At 36.7% G+C, this 24,747-nt stretch overlaps 1 protein-coding gene across 5 annotated transcripts in view; it reads left to right on the top strand.

Moving 5' to 3' along the window:
- ALPK1 (alpha kinase 1) overlaps nucleotides 1-24,747 on the top strand; it is a 129,630-nt gene that overhangs the window by 41,947 nt on the left and 62,936 nt on the right. For 3 of the 5 annotated variants that reach the window (XM_042984027.1, XM_042984025.1, XM_042984029.1), the window contains exon 2: nucleotides 22,665-22,896. In XM_042984027.1, the coding sequence (XP_042839961.1) occupies nucleotides 22,776-22,896 (121 nt within the window). In that variant the 5' untranslated portion in view covers nucleotides 22,665-22,775. Of the gene's footprint in view, nucleotides 1-8,841; nucleotides 10,021-15,531; nucleotides 15,629-20,520; nucleotides 20,616-22,664; nucleotides 22,897-24,747 lie in introns of those variants that run through there. The other 2 variants (XM_042984024.1, XM_042984026.1) reach the window with 2 other exon arrangements.

Raw genomic sequence — 24,747 nt, 5'->3', positions numbered from 1 at the left:
CTTCATACATTTCTGCCCTATGTATCTGTATCTGTGAAAAGTGAATTTAAATATATATACACATGTATATTTATATTTAAACTAAATTAAATTTTAAAGTCAGTGGGGAAAGCAAAGTCATTCAAAAATATCTTGATAGATCTGTGCCCAGAGATGGATGTGAAATAATTCATATTTGTAGAAAAGGATATATGCATAATATGGATTTTTTAAACACTGTTTTCAACACTATTTTTAAACACTATTTTAAGTCTACAAAGGGCTTCACAAGGTTTCCCCCCATTTCACCTTAAACTTTTTATTTGTAATTTTTCCTTTTTTTTCTACATCATGTCCTTCTGTTCAATAATGAAAAATACCGTGTCTCTATCATAATTTTCCATCTAGTTCTTTTACTACTAGGAAGCCAGTATGAGATTTGATTCATCTCTTAAAGCTACATATGTACTTGATTAAATTAAGGTCATTTTCACGTATTAGAGTTTTAGAACACATCTGACATTGAGAAGGTGAATTCATTATACGAGGTGTGTGACTGGCAATCCATGTAACTGTGTATAGCATCTTGGACTCCACACACATGGTTCCCAAAGATTAAAAAGCCCTTAAAGAATTTCTTCTCAATTGCTGGGAAATAAAGATCCCAGGAAGCACATGGAAACGGGTGCTTGTGTGATCTTTCATTAGTTACTAGCATTTTCACTATGCTCAACCGAGTAGTTTAGGTTCTCTGCATTTTGTTGGTCAGTGGTGTGTGTGTGTGTATGTGTGTGTGTGTGTGTATTTTATACCTCAGTTTTTGAAGGGTTTGTCTCTGTAGACACTGAGGAGGAATGGTAATACATATTCATGAAAGAGTACTCTTTCCAGGCCCTGCTACCTCTGACAAAGCCTTAGCTGTTTCACACAGCAAGCTGACTGGGATTGTGTGTGAGGGCTGCATGGCCAGATTAGTGCAAACAGCAAGCCCACTCCTCTGCTTGTTAGGCCTTGCCTTCCTGACAATTTCCCCAATTGTCGCTTGTGACAAGGCTGTCATTAGGTGATGGCTTCTTTTGGCCATTTTCAGATAAAGATAATTTCCTTAACTTCCATTTTATTTGACAACAAGCAGTTTGGGAGAGAAAGGAAGTGCTTCAGTAGTTTATGGATTAGGGTTTTGTCACTTCAAAGGCATCTTTGATCTAAAAATATGTGCTGTACCAAATTCATTATGTCTTTCCTTAAAGAGCTTTTAAATTTATTGATCTTCTCCTCAATTATTCTCCTTTTACGTCCAGTAATGATGTGTGAGATGGTAGTGTTGGGAAAAGCCTAAGGAGGAGTGTGGGGAAAATGCAGCCAACTGGTCACTTCTAAGGCCATTACAAGAATGAAACAACAGGTGCTTTTGTTTAGTGTCGATTCTCTTCTGAATCCCCATGCAGACAAAGGCCCCTCTGCTGTTTATCACTCAACATAAAGATATCAGTACCAACAGGATAAGACAAAGTTATATTTGATGTTATAACCTAGTAAAGCAAAAACCCCGCAATTTGTGTAAAAATTATGCCTGCAATTGTTTTCATTCTCACCATTGACTACTTGAGTTCCAAAAGCCTGTGTAAGAGTAATAGAGAAAGAGCAAGTGACTTCTTTGAGGACCAACAATTTGGCTTCCTCTAGAAGCAATATTACATTTTACTGAGGCTCAGCTTGCCAAAATTCTTAAAGTTGGATCATTAGACTGCCACCGAGAGCAGAAAATAAGAGATGATTAATCCATATGTGAAAATATACTTGAAAAGCCGAGCAAGATGAGCATTTACAGCTTCCATACTAGGTTCTCTTATTTAGAAGGTCTACTTAGCCTTTTCACCTTCCTTTTGCTGTTGTTGTTGTTGTTCTAAACAAATGTTATGCGGAATTATTGTGTTTTAAACAACACCTAGGACAAAGAAGTAAATAGTTTACATCTAAACTATCACGATTAACCATTGTCTTCTAATGCTTCACCTATAATAACTTCAATTTAGGACAGAGCAAGCCACTCCCACCTCTGCAACTGGAAAAGGGGGTTAAAACAAATGGCTTCATTTCTTTTTTCTTTTTTTTGTCTCAATGTATTATTTTATTAGCCTTTTGTCAGGCTATTTTAAAATTTAGAGATGTCCAGATGGTTTTGATAATTAGTTCATTTTAGTGAAGCATCATTTTAAAATCTTACACATTAAAAGAAATATGTAATTTAAAAGCATGGCCTTAGGTTCCTAAAGGCAATAAAAATTGTTTCTTTTAAAAAGTCAGTTTTCTGAATTTCCAAAGACCAGTAGAACATCATGTCTTTCATTCTAAAAAACTCACTTAGAGGTTTGGGACTCTATCTTTAGGCCCTTAATACTCCTGTCCATAAAGTCAGGATTAAATACAGCCCTCAAAACAAAATGTCAGAAGCATTTTCCATGTGTTAGGTTATTTCATCCTTATTAAGAGGTGGATACTATTATTAACTCGATTTTACAGAAAGAAACTGAGGTGCAGAGAAGTTATGTAAGTTGGCCATTATCTCATATTCAGTAAGTGGTAGACCCAGACTTGAGTACTTGGATGCAAAGCTTATGTTGTTAATGGTAGGTCCTAGAAGACGTAGGATCTGGAATATCTCCTGGTACTGAACAAGTAAATGTTAGCTTTCTTCTCCTTCCCATCCTTCAGCTCCCCAGTCCTGGGCCCTTGTTCCACAGAGTCCAAGAAAATGGGAAGAGAGAGTAGGAAACAATAATGCGAAGGGGGCTGATCCAGGTTTCCTTCTGCCCGTGTGTCAAACACAGGGGTGCTGACATGCCAAAATCTGATAAATTCAGACAGTGGGTTCATGGTTCATTGTGCTGTCTTTTCAAGGAACCTTCCACCCCTTCATTATAGACCTCTGATGTGATTTGTCTTGACTTCGTTTTAACCAGGAAACCTTATTTTAACTTCCTTGTGAAATCAGTAAGTGCCACTTTGGAGGAGGAAAGAAGTACTTTTTGAGCAAGAATGTTTTGGAGAAAGATCTCTGTTTTGTCTTAGAGTTCACCTGCTCTGTAACACGTGAATGCACCACAGAAACTGGCAGGCAGCAACACCACCAGCCTGCCTCCGAGGAGACAAAAGTAAACACCCGTTTCAAAGAGATTGCACTGAAATATGATATCAGCTGCAAGAGAGGGCCATCTCCTCTGGTCAAATGAGAAAAATCATATTATCCTCACTGTGGTATACAAATAGCTTGTAAGCCACATTCTCCATTTGAATGATAACAATAAAGTGCTAACCTCACTGCTGCCGGGCCAGGGCCAGCCTGATCCCATCTCCAAACACAAACACTTCTGCCTCGGTTTTGGCTGGGGGCTGTGCAGTGGCCTCCCAACCCCCACCTTTTCTTCCCCCCCTGTTAATTGGCTGAGACCACCAGAATTTGGAGGACACAGATGTCACTGATAGTTTTCCTAGGGAGCACATTCATGCCCATCTGTTGCAGCCTAGAAGGCTGTTCATATATCCACAAGGCCTTCATTTAATTCTTGTCAGAAAGTAATGTAAATCCAGTTTACCTCAGAGGTCGCAGCCGAGATTTATGCCAATGAGCCCCCTGCAATTTACACACACTGTAGTTGTATAGGATGAAAAGAAAGCCTTTCATGTTGGTGCATATTAACAAGAAAGCCTGCCTTCCGAGAGGGGCTTTTTGATTGAGGTTTCTCCTGATTTTAATACAGCCGATGCCAGTTGGTATACCCAGCTTTAGAAAAAGGAAAAAAAAATCTAATCTTTAAACTAAAGTTTCTTCTTTTATAAGATGTAAAAGAGAGAGAAATCCTAGCAAGTGGCACTGCCATGTCTTTAATTATCTGCTATGAGACAAAACTCCTCTGCACTTGCAGAAGATAGAGTGTGACAGGAGAGCGTGTTCTGGCCTGAAGTCTAGGGAGAATTCAGTTGTAAGCAATTGTCTTTCCAATGTGAAAATAGTAGTGGTGACCAGTTGAATTAGTCTCTGACTTTTCAGTTGTCTCTTTCTCGTATGTTTAGAGGAAATTATGGCATTTGATTAACTTTCTTTGGCCCAGGCTGGGTAGAAATTGATTCATCAGTAAAGTGGAAGAGTACATACGTGATACATACTTATGTGTTTATAAAATTATTGGGAGCCTACGAGTGCTTAAAAGGACTTCCATTCATCCTATCTTTCCATCCATTTTGAAATATTCAGGACGGTATCAGTAAGCTGGAAGGCAAATAGTTTTAAAAAACACCCATCAGGTCAAAATCTTCTGGAAAGCCTGAATATGCTTTTTATGAAGTATATGACCATGGACAAGTTACTTTAACTTCCATGACCTCAACTTTCTCATCCCTAAAGTGGGGATAATAAAGCCTATATTATAAGGTTTTGTGTCTTAAGTATCTTGCATAGGACCAAAGATAGAAAATATTCAACCTGTGATAATTTCCTTCTCCATCCTGCCTTTTGGCAGTGTCTGTGACAGCAAACTGTAGATTAAAACTGTTAGTTAACTTGGTTTAAAAACTCTAAGCATCCAAATCATCAGATTACTTTTTCATATTTTTTAAAAAGGTTAAACAGACATGAAGTTGGAGATTTTCTTTCCAGTTTGCAATTTTTGTTTTGAGTTGTTTAACTTTTGAATCCTGTAGAAAGTAGAATAATAGAAGTGTGTTACATAGTTTTGTTAAAAGCAGGCTTGGCTTCTCTACTCATTCAGTCCTAGCCTGTGATTTCCCAAGACAGTGTTAATAGGGGGCGTGCTTCTCTTGTTTTTGTAGACAGTGCTCATTTACCCATGCTAATGGCTTTGAAATATTGGTATGATTATTTTTGCACACATTTAACTTTTTGTTTATATCTTTGTTAGGATAATATTCAAATTGCCTTTTGCTTTCTAAGCACGTACTGTTAAAAGGGAAGTGCAGCAAAAAAGCCCAGATTATATGATGAGGATGGAGGTGGAATGGGCCGTAATTAAAATTATGTGTTGTTGGTAACTCATTAAGCAGACACTTCAAATACACATAGTCATAGTCTGGACTTAATTACAGAATCAGATGAAGCAGTGGCTTCACTTTAGAGAGTAGGGCTCACATTCACGAGGGCAAAGCACAGTTTTGTTGGCTATCCAAACTTCGTACTAGGCAGATTTAAAATAATTTCAGAATAGTCTTTTACCACTTCTCAGAGTTTATCAAGACATTTCTTTTTTGCTTACAGTCTTTAAAACAGAATCTTTAAAAATTTTTCATTATACACAATTTCAAACGTACAAAATTAGAGGGGGCAATATAAGAAATCTGATATATTTTATTCAGTCTCAACGTCTAACAATCTGTAGCCAATCTTGCCTAATTTATACCCTCACTTTTCCCCGCCTCCATGTCCCAGATGATTTTTGAACCAAATTTCAAACTGCATGCAATTTCATGTATAAATATTTCAGAGTGTTTCCCTAAAATATATGAACTCTTTTTCTTTTCTTTTTTTCCTTTCTTAAATGAACTCCTTTTTGAAAAACATAGTACTATTATCTCACCTTAAAAATTAACACTAATTCCTTAATATCATTTATTGCGACTTAGTATTATCAGTGAGAAAAATGGAAGGCCCCCCTCCATTATTTGAAAGATTATTATTTGGTGGATTATTTGGCTTTCATGTTACAAATTAGTTATTTTGCTCCCACAACACAAGAGTTTCATGAATACTCTTTTGTAACAACTTTTAATGTTGATTTATGTGGTCGGTGTGTTTTGTGATATGTGGTAGTATCTTCCTAGAATGAAAATTTGTCATTTTATTGGAAAATAAAAATTGTATCATTATTCTACTCCTACCTACCTTCATTGATTCATTTGGGTAAGTGTTTTCCAAACGTATTAGCTTCAAATGAAATTATGCATGGAAAGCCACTATATAAAACGGATGGAAATGAAATTGCTCTGGGGCCATGTTGCCGACCTCTCATTTGTCCCATTCTTTCCCCATGTGGGGTTTTGGTAAGTGAAATGCTTTTTTATAAATGTATACCATTTTCCCATTCTGGTTTTTGGGCAAGACAAATTTCTATGTGAAACAATGTAAAGAATAAGAGAGGATTGCATACATAGCTGAAACGACAAGAAAATGACAACATACTTAATTTTTAAGCCTACTACCACTAAAAAGAATGTTTCACTTAAAGTAATTAAAATGTTTATTGTAATGGGAAAAATCTACTGTGTTCATAAATAATGGCCCCACTTCTTAGTTGACTATACTGGGGCCTCCTGGGAAGAGATGTATTTGCTCCCTGTCAGGATTAATCTATAAATGCAATCACCACTTAGACCTCATCAGTTCTTTCCTTCCCCTTCATTGGTCCCTCTGGAATTATACTGCAGCTTGAGTAAGGTCAAAATTAGGATACTTTTTCCCCAGGAAAAACACAGCCGTTGTTATTTCAGTGCTTTAAAATTTGACAATCAACCCAAGAGTTACTTCTTTGAACAGCCTGGAGTATACATTTCTGTCACAGAATCAATACTCTACCAAAGTAATGCATTCTGTTTTTCAGTGTGTTTATTGGTTTCTTTCCCACAAAATCCAGGGACACAGAGTAGTCTCACATAAAACCACAGTGGATTGTATGTTTAAAAGCCTGTATCTAACACCTGCAGATAATCCCAGTGAGTTGCCATTTGAACTTGGACAACCATTGAATTTCTGACTTTATCTTCAAATGGGGGCCATATTACTAGCTATCTTCCTCACTGTAATTTTATAAAAGTAAGGTAATTCTCCGATTTCCTTTGTCAAGTTTTAATATGAATGTCTTTGCCTCCAACTTGTCTAAACGTAAGTAATCTCATCCTGGTGGGTCAGAATATTGCTTTGGAGTTTTTTTCATAGGCTAAATTATATACTTATTTTACTTTCCCAATGAGGCTGTCTTTGAGGGTTGTCTATTCTGTTTCTTGGCAACCTTTAGAAGTATCAAGTACAATATATAATGGATACTCAACATAGGCTTAACTACCATTCAGAAGTTTGCAAATGCAGTACATATTATTTTATATTTTAAGCCTGTAAGTTAGTTATCAAAGCTAAACCTTAAGGAAATAGTAAGAAACAGATCGTTAATTTTTGCCAGGAAAAGATTGTATAAAAACTAATGTGTTTCAGTTGCTTACTTTGATTTACTTATTTTAAAAAATTTTTCTGTTCTACACTGGCAAATATTCCTTCATTAGCTAAAAGCAAAGAATAGAATTAACACTAAGTCTCAGATCTCCATCCTTCTCATTAGGGGAAAGAGAAAATGTGAGTTCTTCTGCTTGAGGAGCTACCAAAGAAAGTGAGTGGAGTAGTTCAAAAGCAATAAAATTATATCCCCAAATCAGGTGATTGATGTTCTGAGCACATTTGCTCGGTGACGGAGCAACATTTTATCCAGTAACAGAACTCTTACTGAAAGTGAAGAATCCTGAAATTGTAAAACTGTACTCATTTTCCAAGTCAGCCTGACGAAAGGAGGGCCTTGAAGCTCTCTGTAGGTTACAGAGAGAGCAGAAGCAGGTTTGGTTTTCTAATAGAGTCTTTCTGGCTCCTAAAATGACTCCTGTTAAGGACTGTGCATTTGTATATACCTTAGGATGCATATAAGCTGTCAACAAATAAGTAAACAAAAAATTAAACGTGCTACCTTTTCTTTATAGACACCTTTCCCCCCACCTTAAGACCACACAGGAGTGGTAAAATCCTGCTGTAAACTGTCCTACAGGGCCCCTCACCCCGGGGCTGTACGTGGTTGTCACTATGTTCAATTAGTTTGGTGTGTGAATATTTGCCTCATAGAGCGATATTTTTGCCTTTGTGCCCTCCAAGTGTGTGGATATCCAAGTGTGTGGATATCCCGGCGGTTCTCCCTCAACAGTCTCTTGCCACTTGAGAAAATTCAAGTCGTATTTGTTCCCAGGCCAGTAGGAGGCTCCCTGCCAAGACCCATCGGCTGCTGGTGACATGCACACGCTGTGTGAATCACATGGCCACATGGTGGACTTTTATTATGTCGGCCTGGGAGTGTGGTCTGCCAAACCCCAATCCAGAAGCCCACCCCCTGGCGCCTTTGACATTTTAAGTAAAAAATAAATAAAGAGCTTTGTGTGTATCTCAGAGTGAAGAAGAAGATGTGGGGTTGGGGGTGTTTCTGTCTGATCTGTAATCCGATAGACGTTCTTTCCCTTAGCCACTTCAGGGCTCGCTTTCCTGCCACCTCAGATAGGGGAAAGGCTGAGCACTGGAGGCAAAGGCTGATTAAACCAAGTTGGCTGGGTTTTAAGGGCTTTTCTTTAAGCAAGTAAAACTCACATTTTTCTTCCTGAAAATATCTAACTGGTTATAATATTTCAATTCTCTAACATATTTTTATTCATTAATGAATATGAATCTGGAGAATTATTTAGGGAATGGTCCCATTACTACAGGACTTTATACTGGGGAAAATAGCAACATATCAAGAATCTGAAAACTTTGCATCGCCAAGCAATTTTCTCTCTTAAGAACATAAATGCTAATTAAGTCAATAAGGAAATCAAATCCAAATAAGGTAAAGAGAAATTAGGTGACCCTTTAAAAAATGAAATTTTATTTCTTGAAAATTTTATTAATAACAATAACTGACCACTATGGAGCACTTATTGCATATACTAGGCAATGTTCCTTGTGTTCTATATATAATATATTATATTTACATTATTATAGTTATCTAATATCATAATATAATCCAATCGATCCTTATAAAACTCTGTGAGATTGGTTCTATGATTACCCTTTTTTACAGATGAGGAAACTGAGACATGATTTATCTCAGGCTGCTCAGCTAACAAGGAGCAGTACTGAAATTTAAACCTGAGAACCCTGACTGCAAAGTGCTTGTGCTTACCTTGGCTACCCAGTGATGGCTTAGACACTGAAAGGCCAATTCCTCATTTTACTCTCTTCATTTTTCTGCTTCTATAATTTCAGAGCCCCCTCATCCCTTTCCTCCAAGACACAGTGTTCTTTCGTAGGCTATCTCAATCCGAATCCACATCAAAACAACTCTCACGGCTGTGAGAATTACAAATACAAATTTGAAATATTTTGTTGCAAAAATAACTTTAATCCCCACATCAGCTGGCCTCATCAAAAGTCTGTAATGCTTCATAGCCCTGGCAATTTTGTATCAGAGTATACGTCATGCCATTTCCATTTGCATACGGCACCATCGCCTGGCCTTTCCTCCTAGTCCACCCCGGGGACATCCAGCAGGTTTGCCATTCTGAGTCTGTCACACAGAGCATCTCAGTTGCCTCATCAACAAAACACAGACTATATTAATAGTCAAGTCAGCTCCATTTTTTCTTTTAAAGATTTCTCTTCCAGTGAAGTTATTCTTGCTGTGTTTTTCTCTGGAACTCTGGTATCCATTTAATGGAAAGTTGTGTTTTAAGGACAAGTCAGGAGCCCTGAATTCCTATCCTGATCATTGCTTGGGACTTTGGGCAAGTTACTCAACCTCCTCCTCCTTCTGATTCGTCACCTAGAGTTTGGGTGGACAATATCTGCCTCCTAGAGTATAGTTGTCACTTTGAAGACCCTTCAAAGTTTGTAAAATAATTTTTTCCTGCTCTGTGAATGCCCCCGTGTCATGGAAGCTCTGGATTTGGGGACGTATGGAGTTAGTAAATGTGGCAGCTCTTCTCTTATTTCGGGTGCAAAACTACAAAGAAAACTCTTCCTGGAAGCACCACTTGGAAGTACAGGATCCTTGAGCCAGACCAGATGGCAGGTTTGGCTCACCTTGACCTGAGATGTTACTCTTCTAGCCATGGGGGCCGGGCTTCTAATTCATCGGATGTCACCATGGCTGATGGAGTGGGTAACTGTAGCTGCAGAGTATGAGCAACAACCCCCACGATGATGACCTTTTTTTTTCCCCTCCTCTTTCTTCCTGAGGCCAACAGGTAACCCATTCATGACCCGGAACACTCTCATTGCACTTTCCTGTGCAGTCAAGTTGGATAAACACATTCAGCAGTCAGCAACTGAAGAGGGTGGGGCACAAGGGCAAGAGAGACAGAGACAACTTTGAGAGAAGGGACAACTTTGGCCTCCAGTCTCCTGTTCTAACAAGGTGTGGCCTTTAGGCTGGAAGTCTTGATATAAAAGAGCCACAGGAAAAAAACTTCTCTTTCATTTATAGAATTCCCGAAAATCTTTTCTTTTTTAAATTATATACACTCCTTCATTTTCTTTGTAAATGGAAAGAAAAGGTGAATTGAATTTCTTGGCCATCTAGTGTTTGTGAAATTAATGGCTCAAACTGCCTATCTTATTATTTCACTAGTCACTGCTAACTCATGGATCCTTAATACAAGATGAGGATCTCCTCCTTGGAGTCTCTTGTCATGCCACTCCCCAACTAGATTTCTTTTCCTCACTTCTTTCTCCAACTATTTCAGATCCTACCTCCTTGAAAAGTCCCAGTGCAAGTGCCCCTTCCTACTCTGAAAGGTTCTTTCTCTCTCTCAATGGAATCACTGACTCCAATCCTAAGGGCAGGAATTGATATTTATTACCTGTGCAATACTCCTAGGCTTGAGTTTCTATTTTCCACTTTTTAATTTTTTCAATAAATGTCAAGTAGGTATCAAAAAATTATAAAATAGGAGCACTTGGGTGATTCAGTTGGTTAGCGTCGGTCTTTGGTTTAGGTTATGATCTCACGGTTTGTGGGCTCGAACCTTTCATCAGGCTCTGAACTGACAGTGTGGATCCTGCTTGGGATTCTCTCTCTCTCTCTCTCTCTCTCTCTCTCTCTCTCTCTCTCTCTCTTTCTCTCTCTCCCCACCCCTCCCCCGTTCACACTTTTTCTCTCTCTCTCAAAGTAAACTTTACAAAATTATAAAATAGGTGTAATATACCGAGAACATGATGAATGCTCATAAATCAAATAGTCTGAGTAAAAAACGTACCACTTTCTTTGACGTTTCCTGTGTTCATATGCTTCCTCCTCATCTTCTTCACTCTCCCCTCAATAAATCCACTGTTGTTAATTTTTAGTTTGTCATTCCCTTCCTTTTCTTTGTAATTTTACCATATATATTTGTATCCTGTAATAATATATTGTTTAGCTATAAACATTTTTATGCACATATTCGTCTGTGACGTGCTTTTTTATATTTCTAAGATTCATCCATATTGCTATATGTAACTGTAATTCATTCACTTACTTGCTTGTTCTATCCCAGTGTATGAATACACTTCAGTTTTTAATTATTTTTTTTTAAGTTTATTTTGAGAGAGAGGGAGAGAGAGAAAGTGAGGGAGGGGCAGAGGAGAGGGGGAGAGAGAGAATCCCAAGCAGGCCCCATGCTGTCAGCGCAGAGCTTGATGCAGGGCTTGAAGCCATGAACCATGAGACCATGACCTGAGCCAAAATCAGGGGTCAGACACTTAACCAACTGAGCCACCCAGGCACCTCTACACTTCGGTTTTTTAATCCATTCTCCTCTTGATGGGTAATGGATTGTTCCTTTTGTTTGCTATTACAAACTGTGTCACTGTGAACATGCTCATATTCCCAAGATACAGGTCCCAAGATTTTCTCCAAACTAGAATATCTAAGAGTGGACACTGGGTCATAGTGCACCCACTATGTGCATTTTTTTTTACTTTACTGTATAATGCCAAACTACAGTTTCCAGTTTCCAACAATAGTGAATGGAAGTAACAGTGACTATTCTTGACAACTGTTATCCAACTTAAATTTTTTCTAATCAAAAAGTTGTGAATGGTCATGGTTTGAATTTGTATTTCCTGATTACCAATGAGCTTGGACACGTTTCATGTGTTCGTTGGCCATTAATGTTTTCTCTTGTGTGAAGTGTCTGTTCAACTCTTTTGTTCATTCTTTTTCTACTATGAGATTGGTCCTTTTCTCAAGGATTTATAGGAATTCTTTGTATATTCTCAATAGAAATCCTTTGACAGTTACATACATTGCAAATACTTTCTCCCAGTTTATGACTTGTCTTTTCACTTTATGGTGTTATTTTACTAATCAGAAGTTCATCTCTCTCACTAATTAAATATCAATCTTTTGTGATTTGCTCTTTTTATAAGTGTTTGAAAAATTCTTCCCCAACCAATGGTCAAAAGGATATTCTGTCTTAGATATTCTCCTCTAAAAGTTGCATACTTTTGTCTTTCACATTTAAGTCTTTAACTAGTATTGATTAAAAAAAATAACCAATTAGCTCAAGGTCATGTATTGAGCTAGTGTATTAAACCAAATTCCCATATATACATGTGTCTCTTGCAGAACTATATTTAGAAAGGCAATTTGACTATCCTAGTGCCAGTAATTTTTGCATCATTTAATATGATTTTATTATTAATTATTGACATCTGTTATGATGCTCCCCGCTCCTCCCTTGTTATTTTTCATTAGAAGTATCTTGATTATTCTTGAACTTCATCCTTTCACATAAATTTTAGAATCGTCTGGTCAGGTTGACACACAAACACATGTTCAGCTGTAACAACTTTTATTGGAATTGCATAAAGATGGAAATAAATTTGGGGAAAATTGCTATCTTAATAATATTGTCTTTTCCAGGCCACTACCATAGAATATTTCCTCATGTATTTAGATTTCATTAATGTCTTTCAATGAAGTAAGTTTTATAATTTCTTTCCAAAAGTCTTACATAGGTATTATTAGAATTATTCATAGGTTATTTCATATATACACACATATAATTTTTAATTATACTTTACATATTTCATGCCATTGTAAATGGTGTATTTTTATTGTTACATGTTTTTAGCTACTTGTTGTAGATTTAAGGATATTTTGCATAAGACTGAATTTATTGGCTTGTTAGATGTTTGATAAAATTTTACTGGTAAAACTTGTGTTTTCCTTGTAGGAAGGTTTTTCAACTACTGATTACATTTCTTTAAGATTATAGGACCATACAGGTTTTCTGTTTCTCCTGTGTTTCTTTTAAGTAAGTTATGCTTTTATATGAATTGCCATTTTATTGTTTTCAAATGTATTGGTATATAATATTTCATTATTCACTTGTTAGGTTTTTAAAAATCTCTGTAGTAGCTGTTAATGTCCCCTCCTAAGATTTTTAGTCCTACTTTTATTTGTTTGTTCTCTATCTCTTGATCACTTTTACCAGCAGTTTGTCAATTTCAGTAGTCTTTTGAAAGAACTTTATTTTATTGAGCTTCCTAGGGAATATTTGTTTTTTCCATTAATTTCTGTTTCATTCCATTAATTTCTGTTCTTTTTTTTATTTCACTTTTTCTACCATTTATTTTTTCTATTCATTTCCTTACTTTTGGTTATTTAAGTTTAACTCATTAAATTTCCCTCATTCTTTATTTCTATTGTAAGTATTTTGGTTATAAATTTCCTTTTATGTTCTACTTTGATTGAATTCCACATATTTTGACATGCCATATTTATCATTCCATTGTAATACTCTCTAATTTTCATAATGATTCTTTCTTTGACCTGCAAATTATTTAGAACTGTATTTCTTAATTGCCATCTATTTGAATATTTTTCTAGTCATCTTTTTGTTATTGATTACCTTAATTGCCTTTCAGTCATACAATGTCATATGCAAAACATTAATCTGTTTTCTGAAATTTGTTAAGATTTGTCTCATAGCACAGTAAACCTTAAATTCTTGTAAATGTTCCTTCCAGGCATGCTTGAAAATAATGTATAGACTGCCATTGATATGTTGTTTCATAAATATCTATTCAATCAAGTTTGTTAATTGTGTTGATCAAATCAGTGATATCATTACTTTTTTTTTTTTGTCTGCTTAATGTATTAGTGTCTAAAAGAGGTGTGTTAAATTTTCCCACTCTGATTATGTATTTGCATATTTTTCTTTATGGTTCTTTTTTTTTTTTAGAGACATTAAGCAACCTTTTTAAAATTTTTTTTTAGTGTTTATTTTTTTTTGAGAGAGAGAGACAGAGCAGTAGCAGGGGAGGGGCTGAGAGAGAGGTAGCAAGACACAGAATCCGAAGCAGGCTCCTGGCTGTGAGTTGTCAGCACAGAGCCTGATGCAGGGCTCGAACCCAAGAACCATGAGATCCATGGCTGAGCTGAAGTTGGACGTTTAACCGACTGAGCCATCCAGGTGCCCCTATTGTTCTTTCACTTTTTGTTTCATATATATTAAAAGCTATACTCCTAGATGCATATACATTTAGAATTGCTATACCTTCCTGGTGAACTGAACCATGTATCATTGTAAAGTAGCTTTTTTATCTTTATTAATGCTTTTTGCCTTAAAGTCTGTTTTGCCTGATATTAATATACTTTATTTTATTTATTTATTTTTATAATTTTTTTAATTTTTAAATTTTATTTTTATTTTTTTTTAAAGTTTATTCATTTATTTTGAGAGAGAGAGAGAAAGCATAGGTAGGGGAGGGGCAGAGAGAGAGAGAGAGAGAGAGAGAAAACCCTAAGCAGGCTCTGCACTCTCAGTGCAAACCCAATGTGGGGCTTGAATTCACAAACAGTGAGATTATGACCTGAGCCCAAGTCAAATGCTTAACCAACTGAGCCACACAAGGGCCCCAATTTTTTTAATTTTAAAGAGAGCACGCTAGTAGGGGAGAGAGGCAGAGGAAAGAAGAGAGAGAGAAGCTTAAGCAGACTCTATGCTCAATGCAGAACCTAATGCTGGGCTAGATCCTGTGACCCTGGGATTATGACCTAAGCCAACATCAAGAGTCAGAAACTCAATCAACTGAGCCATCCAGGCGCCCCAATATACTAAGTTTCTTTTAGTTAGTATTTTCCTAATATATCTTTTTCTTATTACCTTTAAACTTTCCTTATTCTTATGCTTTAAGTAAATCCATGTGGCTATTTTTAAAATCAACTCTACCTTTATCTTTTAACTATAGCATTTAGTTCATTTATATTTATTGGAAATACTGATATATTTAAATTTATTTCTGTCATCATATTTTGTATTTTAAATTTATCCTGACTTTTCCTTGTTTTTTTTCCCCTTTTCTTTTCTTGCCTTCCTTTGGATTGTTTTGTTTCTTTTCATGTTTTACCTTCTACCAGTTTGAAACTTACATGTTTTATTTTAAAAAGATTATCTTAGAAGTTTTTATCACAGTCTAAAGTTAAAATCTCCCTACCTCCTGTCAATTCCAAGATCTAAAAACACTTTGACATCAATCACTCTCACCCTCATATGGATGTTGTTTGTATTTGTATGTGTTTTTTTTTCTATTTTTTAATCTCATAAGACATTGTTATTGTTGTAGCTTTATACAATCAATATTTATATTTAGCCAACATTTCACTACTATTCTTGTTTATTATTTTTCCTTCAATCTCAGGCCCTTCATCTGTGATCACTTTCCTTCTATGTAAAGTATGTACTTTAGGGATTTGTTTAGTAAGAATCTGTTGATGCTTATTTTTAAATGTTTTTATTTTTCAAGGTTTCCCCCCAATATATTGAAGATATCCTTTCACTGTCTTCTAGTTTCCATTGTTGCTTTTAGGTAGGTAGCTATCCACTGTTGTTTCTTTGAAGGTGCTGTGTTTTCTCCCCAGTGACTTTAAAGATCTTCTCTGTGCCCTTGGTATTCCCTAGTTTTGCTATGATATTTCTAAATATGAATTTTTATTTATTTAATCTGCTTGAATATTATGGGTATTTTAATTACTGTCTTTCTCCTGTTCTTAAAGTTCTTAGTCATTATCTGTCCAAACATTTATTTTGCTTCTCCCTCTTCTTCCCATCAAGGATTCTTATGAGGCATATGTTAGAGCTTTTCCATCAATTTTCCCTGTTTTTGAACCTCTCATTTGTATTTTCTCTCTCTGTCTTTTTTGTTGTTGTTGCAGTTTAGATATGTTCTGATTTGTCAACAGTTTAAAAATTCTATCTTCAGCCAGAACTAATATTTTACTGAATCTATTTAATTCATAGATTTTAAAATTTTTTAACTATTATTTTTTCATTTATAGAAATTCTATTTGATTCTTTTTCAATCTGCCTATACCTTTGTATAGTTTCCTGTTCTTAACTCATATACTCAATATACTCTTTCAGATCTTTAATCATGTATATTTTGTAGTCTGTATCTGATAATTCCATTAACTAAATTCTTTGTGGGTCTGATTTTACTATCTGTTGTTTCTTCTTTCATCCATTGTTTCCTTTTACCTCATGCATTTTGTGAGTTGGCCAGGGACTCATATTTCTTGGTACTTTATAGGTAGAAATACTTTGAAGCCTAGTTTGAAGTCAGATTCCTTTAGAGAAGATTATGTTTCATTCCACCAGTTGCCTGAGAAAACCACCAACCTAGGAACTTTCTTTCTTTTTTTTTTTTTTTCATGAAATTCACATATGTAAAACTACCTTTTATTTGCTCTAGCTATTTTTTTTTTTTTTGAGAGAGAGAGAGAGAGAGAGGGCACAAGTGATTGAGGGGCAGAAAGAAAGAGAGAGAGAATCCCATGAGGGTCAGAGAGAGAGAGAAGCAGAGCTCATGTTCAACTGAAGCAAGGCTCGTGCTCATATGATACGGAGCTCACTCACCCATTGTCAGACTCGAACTCATGAACCATGATAATCATGACCTGAGTCAGACGCTTAACCAACGAGCCACCCAGGTGCTGTGCTGTAGCTATTTTAAATAACAAGCACAGAGTTAGAATATTATTTATCTCTCATGATGTTGAAAAATATCATATAAAAAGCTAAGGAATGAATGAAAAAAAATGATTAGGTATTTGATATGTTTTCAATAAACACATGTGATCTTGAAAAACATCGTATAAAAGCTAAAGAATGAATAAAAAATGATTTGGTATTTGATATGTTTCCAATAAACAGTTAATTTAAACATTTACATGAGCTCTGCATGTTGCCTGGGTCGGGATGTCATTATGTTATAAGTGAACTTTTACAAGGTATGTTCTCCTGAAGCTTTAGGATCATTTTTAAATAACTTGTTTTAAAGTAATTATTAGCTAGAAGTTTTGTAGATCTGTGGAAATTCTCAAGAGAAAAAAATCTGGTCTCCCTCAAGAGGCAGCATGTTTTGCCACGGGCAAATTTCCTGAGAGGTGGCAGGAGAGGATAAGGATTCACTTTTAGCTTGCCCTTACACTAAAGGATCAACCTTTACTAGGACATCAGTTTTATGCAAGGGAACAGTGTCTTATACATTCCAACTTGCGTAGGCCTTCGGTTTTATTTCCTATCTTCCCACACTCCAAGATCGTGAAAACCAAAGTTTCAGCTTACAGTGTTTGCAAATACACTCAAGGCAAAAGCTAACTTCTGTACTGGCTAACCTTCTGGGTTCCAGATTTTTCTTGATTTGTTTTCTGAGTAGTCCTTCCTTTCTTATCATTTTACTGATACATTGTAGATGTGATAAAGGGTGTTTGCAGCATTTTTACTTGTTTTCAGTGGGAATGTTGTTCAGAATGTATAGTCTTCCATACCACTAGAATAGAAGTCTACCCTTTTGGGTTTTGAAGTTAGAAGTTGCCTTCTCCTTCTCTTTTTATTCAGTTTTAAAATGCTAACAATGGCTGTTACCCAAAAATATCTCTCCAAGCCCCACAGTTGTCTTACTCTCCAATCAGTTCTCTTTCTACTTTTGTGTCCCCACTTGCACGGACCAGTACCAGAGGCACTATGGTCAGAATTTGTGTGTGGGGTTGCTCAGGGGAAGGTGAAAAGGTGGAAAAAGCTGCATTGTCATTGCTGGTGACTGATCAGAGAAATGTATTCTTGTTGTTCTACATTAGACACCAGAATAGAACAATATGATAAACGATTTTGAATGTAGATGAAAAAGTAATTTTAGTATAATTATTCATTTATATATGAATCAAATGAGCTCTGTATGTTCGCTTATGAATCTAACCAAACATTAATTGAATTCCAACAAAGATATTTTAAACTGAGACTTTGGACTATAATCCTGTTTAATATTTTAATGTACTTATGTCTTATTTCCATAATTATATTATAACTCCTTGACAGTGTAGGCTTCTTTATGCCTCTACTTCTTTATGCTTCCCCACATCGTTTAGCTTAAGGATTATGACTAGCTGGCTGGTGGATTATTACAGAAGTGGCAGCTGGTAGACCATGGAATGCCTTTGGAATTCTTTTATTTTCTTTGATTTACCCCCAAAGGAGTACTAATTGTCCAAGAAAAAGACTCACAAATGCCAAAAGAAATGGGGTTTTGAATAATACACTGATTTGCCTTCTCTTAATGATGGCTGATTTCTCAATTATCTTACAACTCATCCACTCAGCTGTATTCTAGGTCACCAATAGAAATAAAATACACAAATATCAAAATCAAACATGGAATATATGAACACATGACCATTTGGCTATGTGCGTGCATGTGTGCCATAGATTCTAACTTTGTTGGATATCTAATATTATCCTGGAAGTATCTGTTTGTATGTTCTCTTGCTCTTGATGGCCTCTTTCTATTTAATTTTTTGAAAAAATGTATATAGGGGATGTCAAAATAGAAAAAATAATTTAGATTACAAAAAATATTGGGAAATTAACATTATTCAATTTAGGAATAGGTACAGCTCACAGAACGCCACAGTTCAGGGAGCAAAAATTGATATGTGTTGAAATGGAAAATGATTCTTTTATAAAGGACGCTGACCAAAATTTCCAGCAGGATCATTGCCTGAAGGAAAATTTTCTAGGCTCCAGCCTCTGTTATGCTTAACAATGAACCATACAAGTCTGGACAGATGGTTGGATTCCAAAGTGTTTCTCATGTTACAGTATTTTCTTCCTATTGTCTCTCCTGAATTCTGCAGGGAAATGAGAAAATGCCATAACTTTCAAAAAGTATAAAGAATATTTTCAATATATTTTGGGAAGTGCCAAGTACTAAACGTTAATTATCCTGGAAATCTTCTTTTCTTAGAAATGCTTTCTTGGTTAGAATCCAATTGTTTATTCTGCACAGTATGACTTATCTTTCTATCTTTATTGCTAGAAATATAAAATATAAGATGCATTTATGCCTTTTCCTAGATCTCTTCTATGTTCCCTGTCTCAAAGTATGATAACTGTCCATTCAACTTTGAGCTATGGTGAGCCACAATCTTGGGACTCATTTTTAAGACCATATCTATCCAACAGCAACACTGCATTTATTCCCTAAACAGCCCTCAAGTTTGTCCAACTTTCTGTCTCTATGACTCTGGCCCAAAGTTCTGATATTTCTCACCTAGATTATTACAATAAATGCCTAACTAATCTACCTGCAATCACCTTTTTCCTCTCTGCCCCCAAAACACCCTATAGCCAAAACAGAATGAACTTTTCCAAATGCAAATCTGGTCATGTTCCTCCTGCTACCAGTAGTTTCCTATGACTCTTGGGTTAAACACAAGATTCCTTACCTGGCACACAGGGCCCTGAACAGCCCCTACCTACTTCTCCAAACTCACCTCATATCAACTTTCTCCTTTTATCTCTAGTTAAACTAATTTGGCCTTATTTCATTTCTTCTATATTTCTTTCTGCATTATGGCTGTTCCCTACCATTTTAATTTCATTAAGCACCGTTCTTCTTACAAAGTTTAATTCAAGCATCATATCCTCAAAAAATCTCCCATTAACCTGCTCTAGTTTCACCCAAATTATTAGGACAAGTCCTGTTGTTTGCCCTCACAGACCACATTTCTTATCTCTCTTTCACAGCACTTAGACAAAAGGAAGAGATTTATGATCCTGTAGACTTTAGGGTTTCAAGTGAGGGAACAAAAGCAGAGTTATATTTATTTAGTAATCAACCTCTAAGATTCAAGCCAACATTTCTAAACCACAGAGAAAAGTATACATAAGAATATTATACCTAAGTGTTCTCAAAAGAGCCAAGAATTATGCAATAAATAAGTATCAGATATTCTTAGGCAAAATAGACAATCTGCTGAGTATGTAATTTAAGACCTGGAAAGATACTAGCAATTGTTCCCACTTAACCCCCTTAAAATAGAGATAAGAAAAATGAGTCTCCACAGTGAATCTCAGAGGTCTCACAAATAGTTGACGATAGAGAATGAAGTGGAATTAGTCACAAATATCTGTTGAACACTATTATGTGTAACAGTTTTCCTATGTCCAAGTCCTCTATTCATTACTACATTCTCTTTCTGTTTAAACATTTACAGAAACAGAGCAATTAAAGTTTATTTTAATTTGTCAGTATAACAAGAGACTACCTTCTACCTTAAGAGGATGATATAGCACCAACAAAACATTATTCTAAGCCTTTAGACAAAGGGATGATGTGCTATTAACATTACATCACAGTACAAGATTATTTCTTTGTGCATGAGTTCTTCATATTTTCTTATTATACTCTTCTTTCTATATGAGGTCCTAAAGAGGATCCTAAAAAGAGAACCCCCTTCTTCCTTTCATTTGAAGAAAAAGGAGTGTGTCCTACTCACCTTCAGTTAATTTCAAGCAAGGTTTGTTAAGTTTCTCAATTACCAACTGCATTTCTCAATCTCCATGCTAACCCTCCAGTAGAGCACAGCTCCCTTTTTCAGGAATGGTGGGCCATTCCATTGCTACATGGCTTCTTGCTCGTGCTAGTCCACTAATTAGCTCTCTGACCAGCCCTTACTTCTTGGTTCCTTTCGTAGAAAGGCAAGCTAATGGCCAGCTCTTACCACACAACATTCATTTAAAAATACTTGAGCTAAAAGGGACATTGGAAACCATTTAGTACCACAACCCACTCCATGCAGGAATACTTTCTGAAACGTCTTAAACAGAAGAGAGATTTAATTTTACTTATGCTTAAATGCATCCAGTAACTAATTCATCACAATCTCACTTCTGTGAATTCTCTTTCAAGAAACAGGAATTTTGTATCCAAGTACTCTACTTGTGTTCTTCACCAACAATACACCATTATTTTAAGGAAACAAGCCTGTAACATCCTCAAACTTTGCTTTGGCAGTTTTCTGTCTAAAGAACGTGTGTGTGTTTTCAAACCCCAAGTATATAAAGTATACCAGCCAGGTTAGAATGAAAAAGTGAAAAGTTTATATTACACAGTTAGTTCATCTTTCATTTTCTGTTCCTGTTAAGGAAAAAAAAAAAGAAAGAAAAATATTTTCTTGCTATTTAAAATTCAAGACTAGCTTCTTAAAATAAGATTTTTTATCCCAACACCTACGCAGCAATTCATGACTTTAATATTTTTAATGATTACTTCCCTGCATGTATAAGCCAGGAGATGAAGGGACATGAGCCATCCATACATTTGTTACTTTCTTCCTTTTCAGACTCTCTTGCTTTGGTAATAAAATTCTATGTGCCCTAGGGGCGCCTGGGTGGCTCAGTCGGTTAAGCGTCCCACTTGGGCTCAGGTCATGATCTCGTGGTTTGTGAGTTTGAGCCCCGCGTTGGGCTCTGTGCTCACAGCTCAGAGCCTGGAGCCTGCTTTGGATTCTGTGTCTCCCTCTTTCTCTGCTCCTCCCCTGCTCACACTCTGTCTCTCTCTCAAAAATAAATAAAGATTAAAAAATTTTTTTAAAAATTCTACGTGCCCTGTAAGAATGTCTAAGCCCTGTAGCAGCTCCACTCTATTCTGGCAAACTCAGGAAGAGTTTCTCTGTTTCATTTGTTCATTGTAAACAAAGGAAGTTTGTTTTGTCTACAGTGTACATTCCTTAATAAAGGGAAGATTTATAGATAATAAGATAGTATTCTTATTTATTTATTTGTTTATGATCTGTAAGATAATAAAGATGTGTTAATCCAGTAATTTTCTGGTATTTATTTGCCAGGCACTTTTGTACTGTTAGTAATTTATTTTGTTCGTGAAATTACTTTGACTGCAATAGATCATTATAGTATATTCATATTTACATATGCAATCTCTCATCCAAAAATTCATCCATACACTAGATTTAGGAAATTGGGCTTTCTGGGATATCATTTCTCTATTTTATTTGGCAATACGCCTGGCAGTGAAGAGCTTTAAATTTGGCATCTGTCATTGCCTATCTTGGTCCAAATTATATGATGCTAAATACCATGAAGAATACTTCACAGGGGAAATCAGTAGTGGGTTATGAGAATGGTAAACTTCATATCACCATGTGCTTGTATCTGAATATTAGAACTGTTAGCCAGATGCTTCCTGTAGACTTCCGGAGAGACAGAAAGTGCGGTGCCACTGGGATCCAGAGGCACTGATGGGAAGTATGCAGAAGATACATAAATCACAGAGTATATTCATTTCATTTGGCTTCATGAGATTCCACTGACATCACTGCGGGTAACCAAGGTCTGCACCAGGACCCTCTCCCTTCTGCTCTCTGACGCCTTCGAGGTGCTGCCCATCTAGACCAGGCCCTGCAGTAATTTCACACACTCCCCTAATAAAGTCCTCCGGGGCTGTCATGTATTTTCATGTGTTTGCCCTATTATCCCTCCCTGCTTGAGTCTTACAGATAATTGATGATGCTTCAGTTAATCATCTTTCTCTCGCTTTTGTTCACCAGGTACCTTCGCCTTGAAGGGGCTCTTTTATTGAGAATCGATGTCTTCTTCTGAGTAATTGATCACCATAGACCCAGGGACACTTGACTCATCGTTGAGGAAGAGTAATCATCATGAATAATCAAAAAGCCGTAGCTACACTACTGCAAGAGTGCAAGCAAGTGCTGGACGGGCTCTTGTTGGAGGCGTCAGATGTGTCGGAGGAGGACAAGAGCAAGGACGAGCAGTGCAGAGGTGAGGTCCTGAGGAGAGGCGCTGGGGGGAGGGAGAAGCCAGCAGGTTTGCTCTCAACTCCCCTGCCTGAACGACATGTTTTCATCTCTGCCCTATTTTTCTTCTCTTGGCAGATGACCACCGAGAGATGAGTGGATTTCTAGGGCATGAATGGGACATGGGCTACAGGCGGACGGGCAGGGGAGGAAGCCCACTTTGTTGCAGTGAATTGCTGTCAGTTCTAATTTTAGGCTTCAGTAAACATGAGGCTACAAGAAAACAGTTTAGTTCAAGAAGAACAAAGGGTGCAAGTAGGCTGGTGCTCGTAAATTTCAATTATTAAAAAATTGAAGCAACTTCTGAATGGTGGCATATACTTTTTTCAAACTAAGCTTTTGTGCCTCATCAGTTTCCATAGGCTTCTACGGTTTCCATAAATATGTCATCTCATTGGTCCAATCTTTCTTTTTTTTTTATTATCAATACATTTCTCATGCTGCATTCACATGCCATTTGTAAAATAAATCCTTTCATACCGATGAATACTGATTGCATCATTATCAGGGTTTAAGAATTTGGCCTTTTGCTCATTTCATAGTTTATGCCATTCATAGTTTTAGATGAGTCATTGTTTGAGAAGTTTTGATCACAAAGTCTAGAAAGTTAAAACATTTATTTTTTCCATAGCCAGTTTTGGAGAGGGAATTTTCTTTCCTTTCAACATTTGAATAAATTTTCCTGCGTTTCTATAAGTGTATCCCTTTTATGTGCTTTTAATTTTTTTTTTTTTTTTTTTTTTTGTATTTTTAGTGACTGGCTATTCCTTGTAGAGATAAGATTACATAAAATGTACACTCCCCATCTCTTTTGTTGTGGATGATTATGTAATGGGAAAGGTTCTGGAGGAGTCTTTCCCACATTCTTGTATACTGGCACACACACACAGAGGCACTTCAGGTACCTAGAGGCGTCTTAAATTTTTGTAATCCGTTATTTGTGCCCCTTTCAAGGTAAAAATGCCCCATGTCCCATTGTTTCACAACACCTTAGTTTATGTGTTCTCCTTCTTTATTAGCCAGATACACCACTCCGTGATTTTGCTTGCTAGTTATACGTGCCCATCAGCCTGGGCACACCCTGGCAGGTGTTAGCCCCTTGTCAGGGAACGGCGGGTACTTGGCGCCTCCAGAACACACTGCAGGGCCGGTTCTAGTTCCCTCAGGGCCAGCGTATTGTGTTCTATCTACTGAAGTTTTTCTCTTGTCCTTTTACTACATGGCATCCTTTGTCTCTTTAGCCCAAATTCCTTCAAGCTTTGTGTTCTCCCTAGTGAAAACTCAGAGCCCCCACTTGGGTAGCATTTTCTTCTTTTTTCTTCCCAAGTGCCACAGAAGAGGAGAAATAATCAGTTTAGTTCCAGATAAGGCAAATCAGGGCTACAAAATCATTCGATTAGCAACGGCCCTTCAGGTACGCTGCTTGGGGAAGTAAGTGATCAGAAAGGCAGAAGAGGATACTGCTCCGTCAGTGGCTGACTGCTGGGGTTGGCTGAATCTGATAAGCCAGTGCAGGAGGAAATTTGTGCTGAGCCATTGATAATCTCAGCATTAACCCATCCGCATGGAGGCAGGCTTCGTGATCCACCCCAAGCACCATCAGTACAACTGAATGCAGTGTGAGTGCAGAGTCCCTCCCTTAGCAGGTGGTTTCTGAGCCATACTAGTGACTTAAGTGGTCACTCACATGTGCTCCAAGAGAAAGGTATTAGTACAGGGCAACTTATGGTGACAGGGCAAGCCAGAGAACTCTAAACATGATTACTGTGGTTTTTGTTCTTTCCCTCCTCTTCACAACCCTGTTCTCTTCCCTCAG

This window comes from Panthera tigris, chromosome B1 (assembly GCF_018350195.1).
Source record: "Panthera tigris isolate Pti1 chromosome B1, P.tigris_Pti1_mat1.1, whole genome shotgun sequence".
Classification (NCBI taxonomy): Eukaryota; Metazoa; Chordata; class Mammalia; order Carnivora; family Felidae; genus Panthera; species Panthera tigris.
The sequence above is the reverse complement of the archived record's forward strand: the minus strand, read 5'-3'. Positions and strand labels throughout refer to the sequence as shown.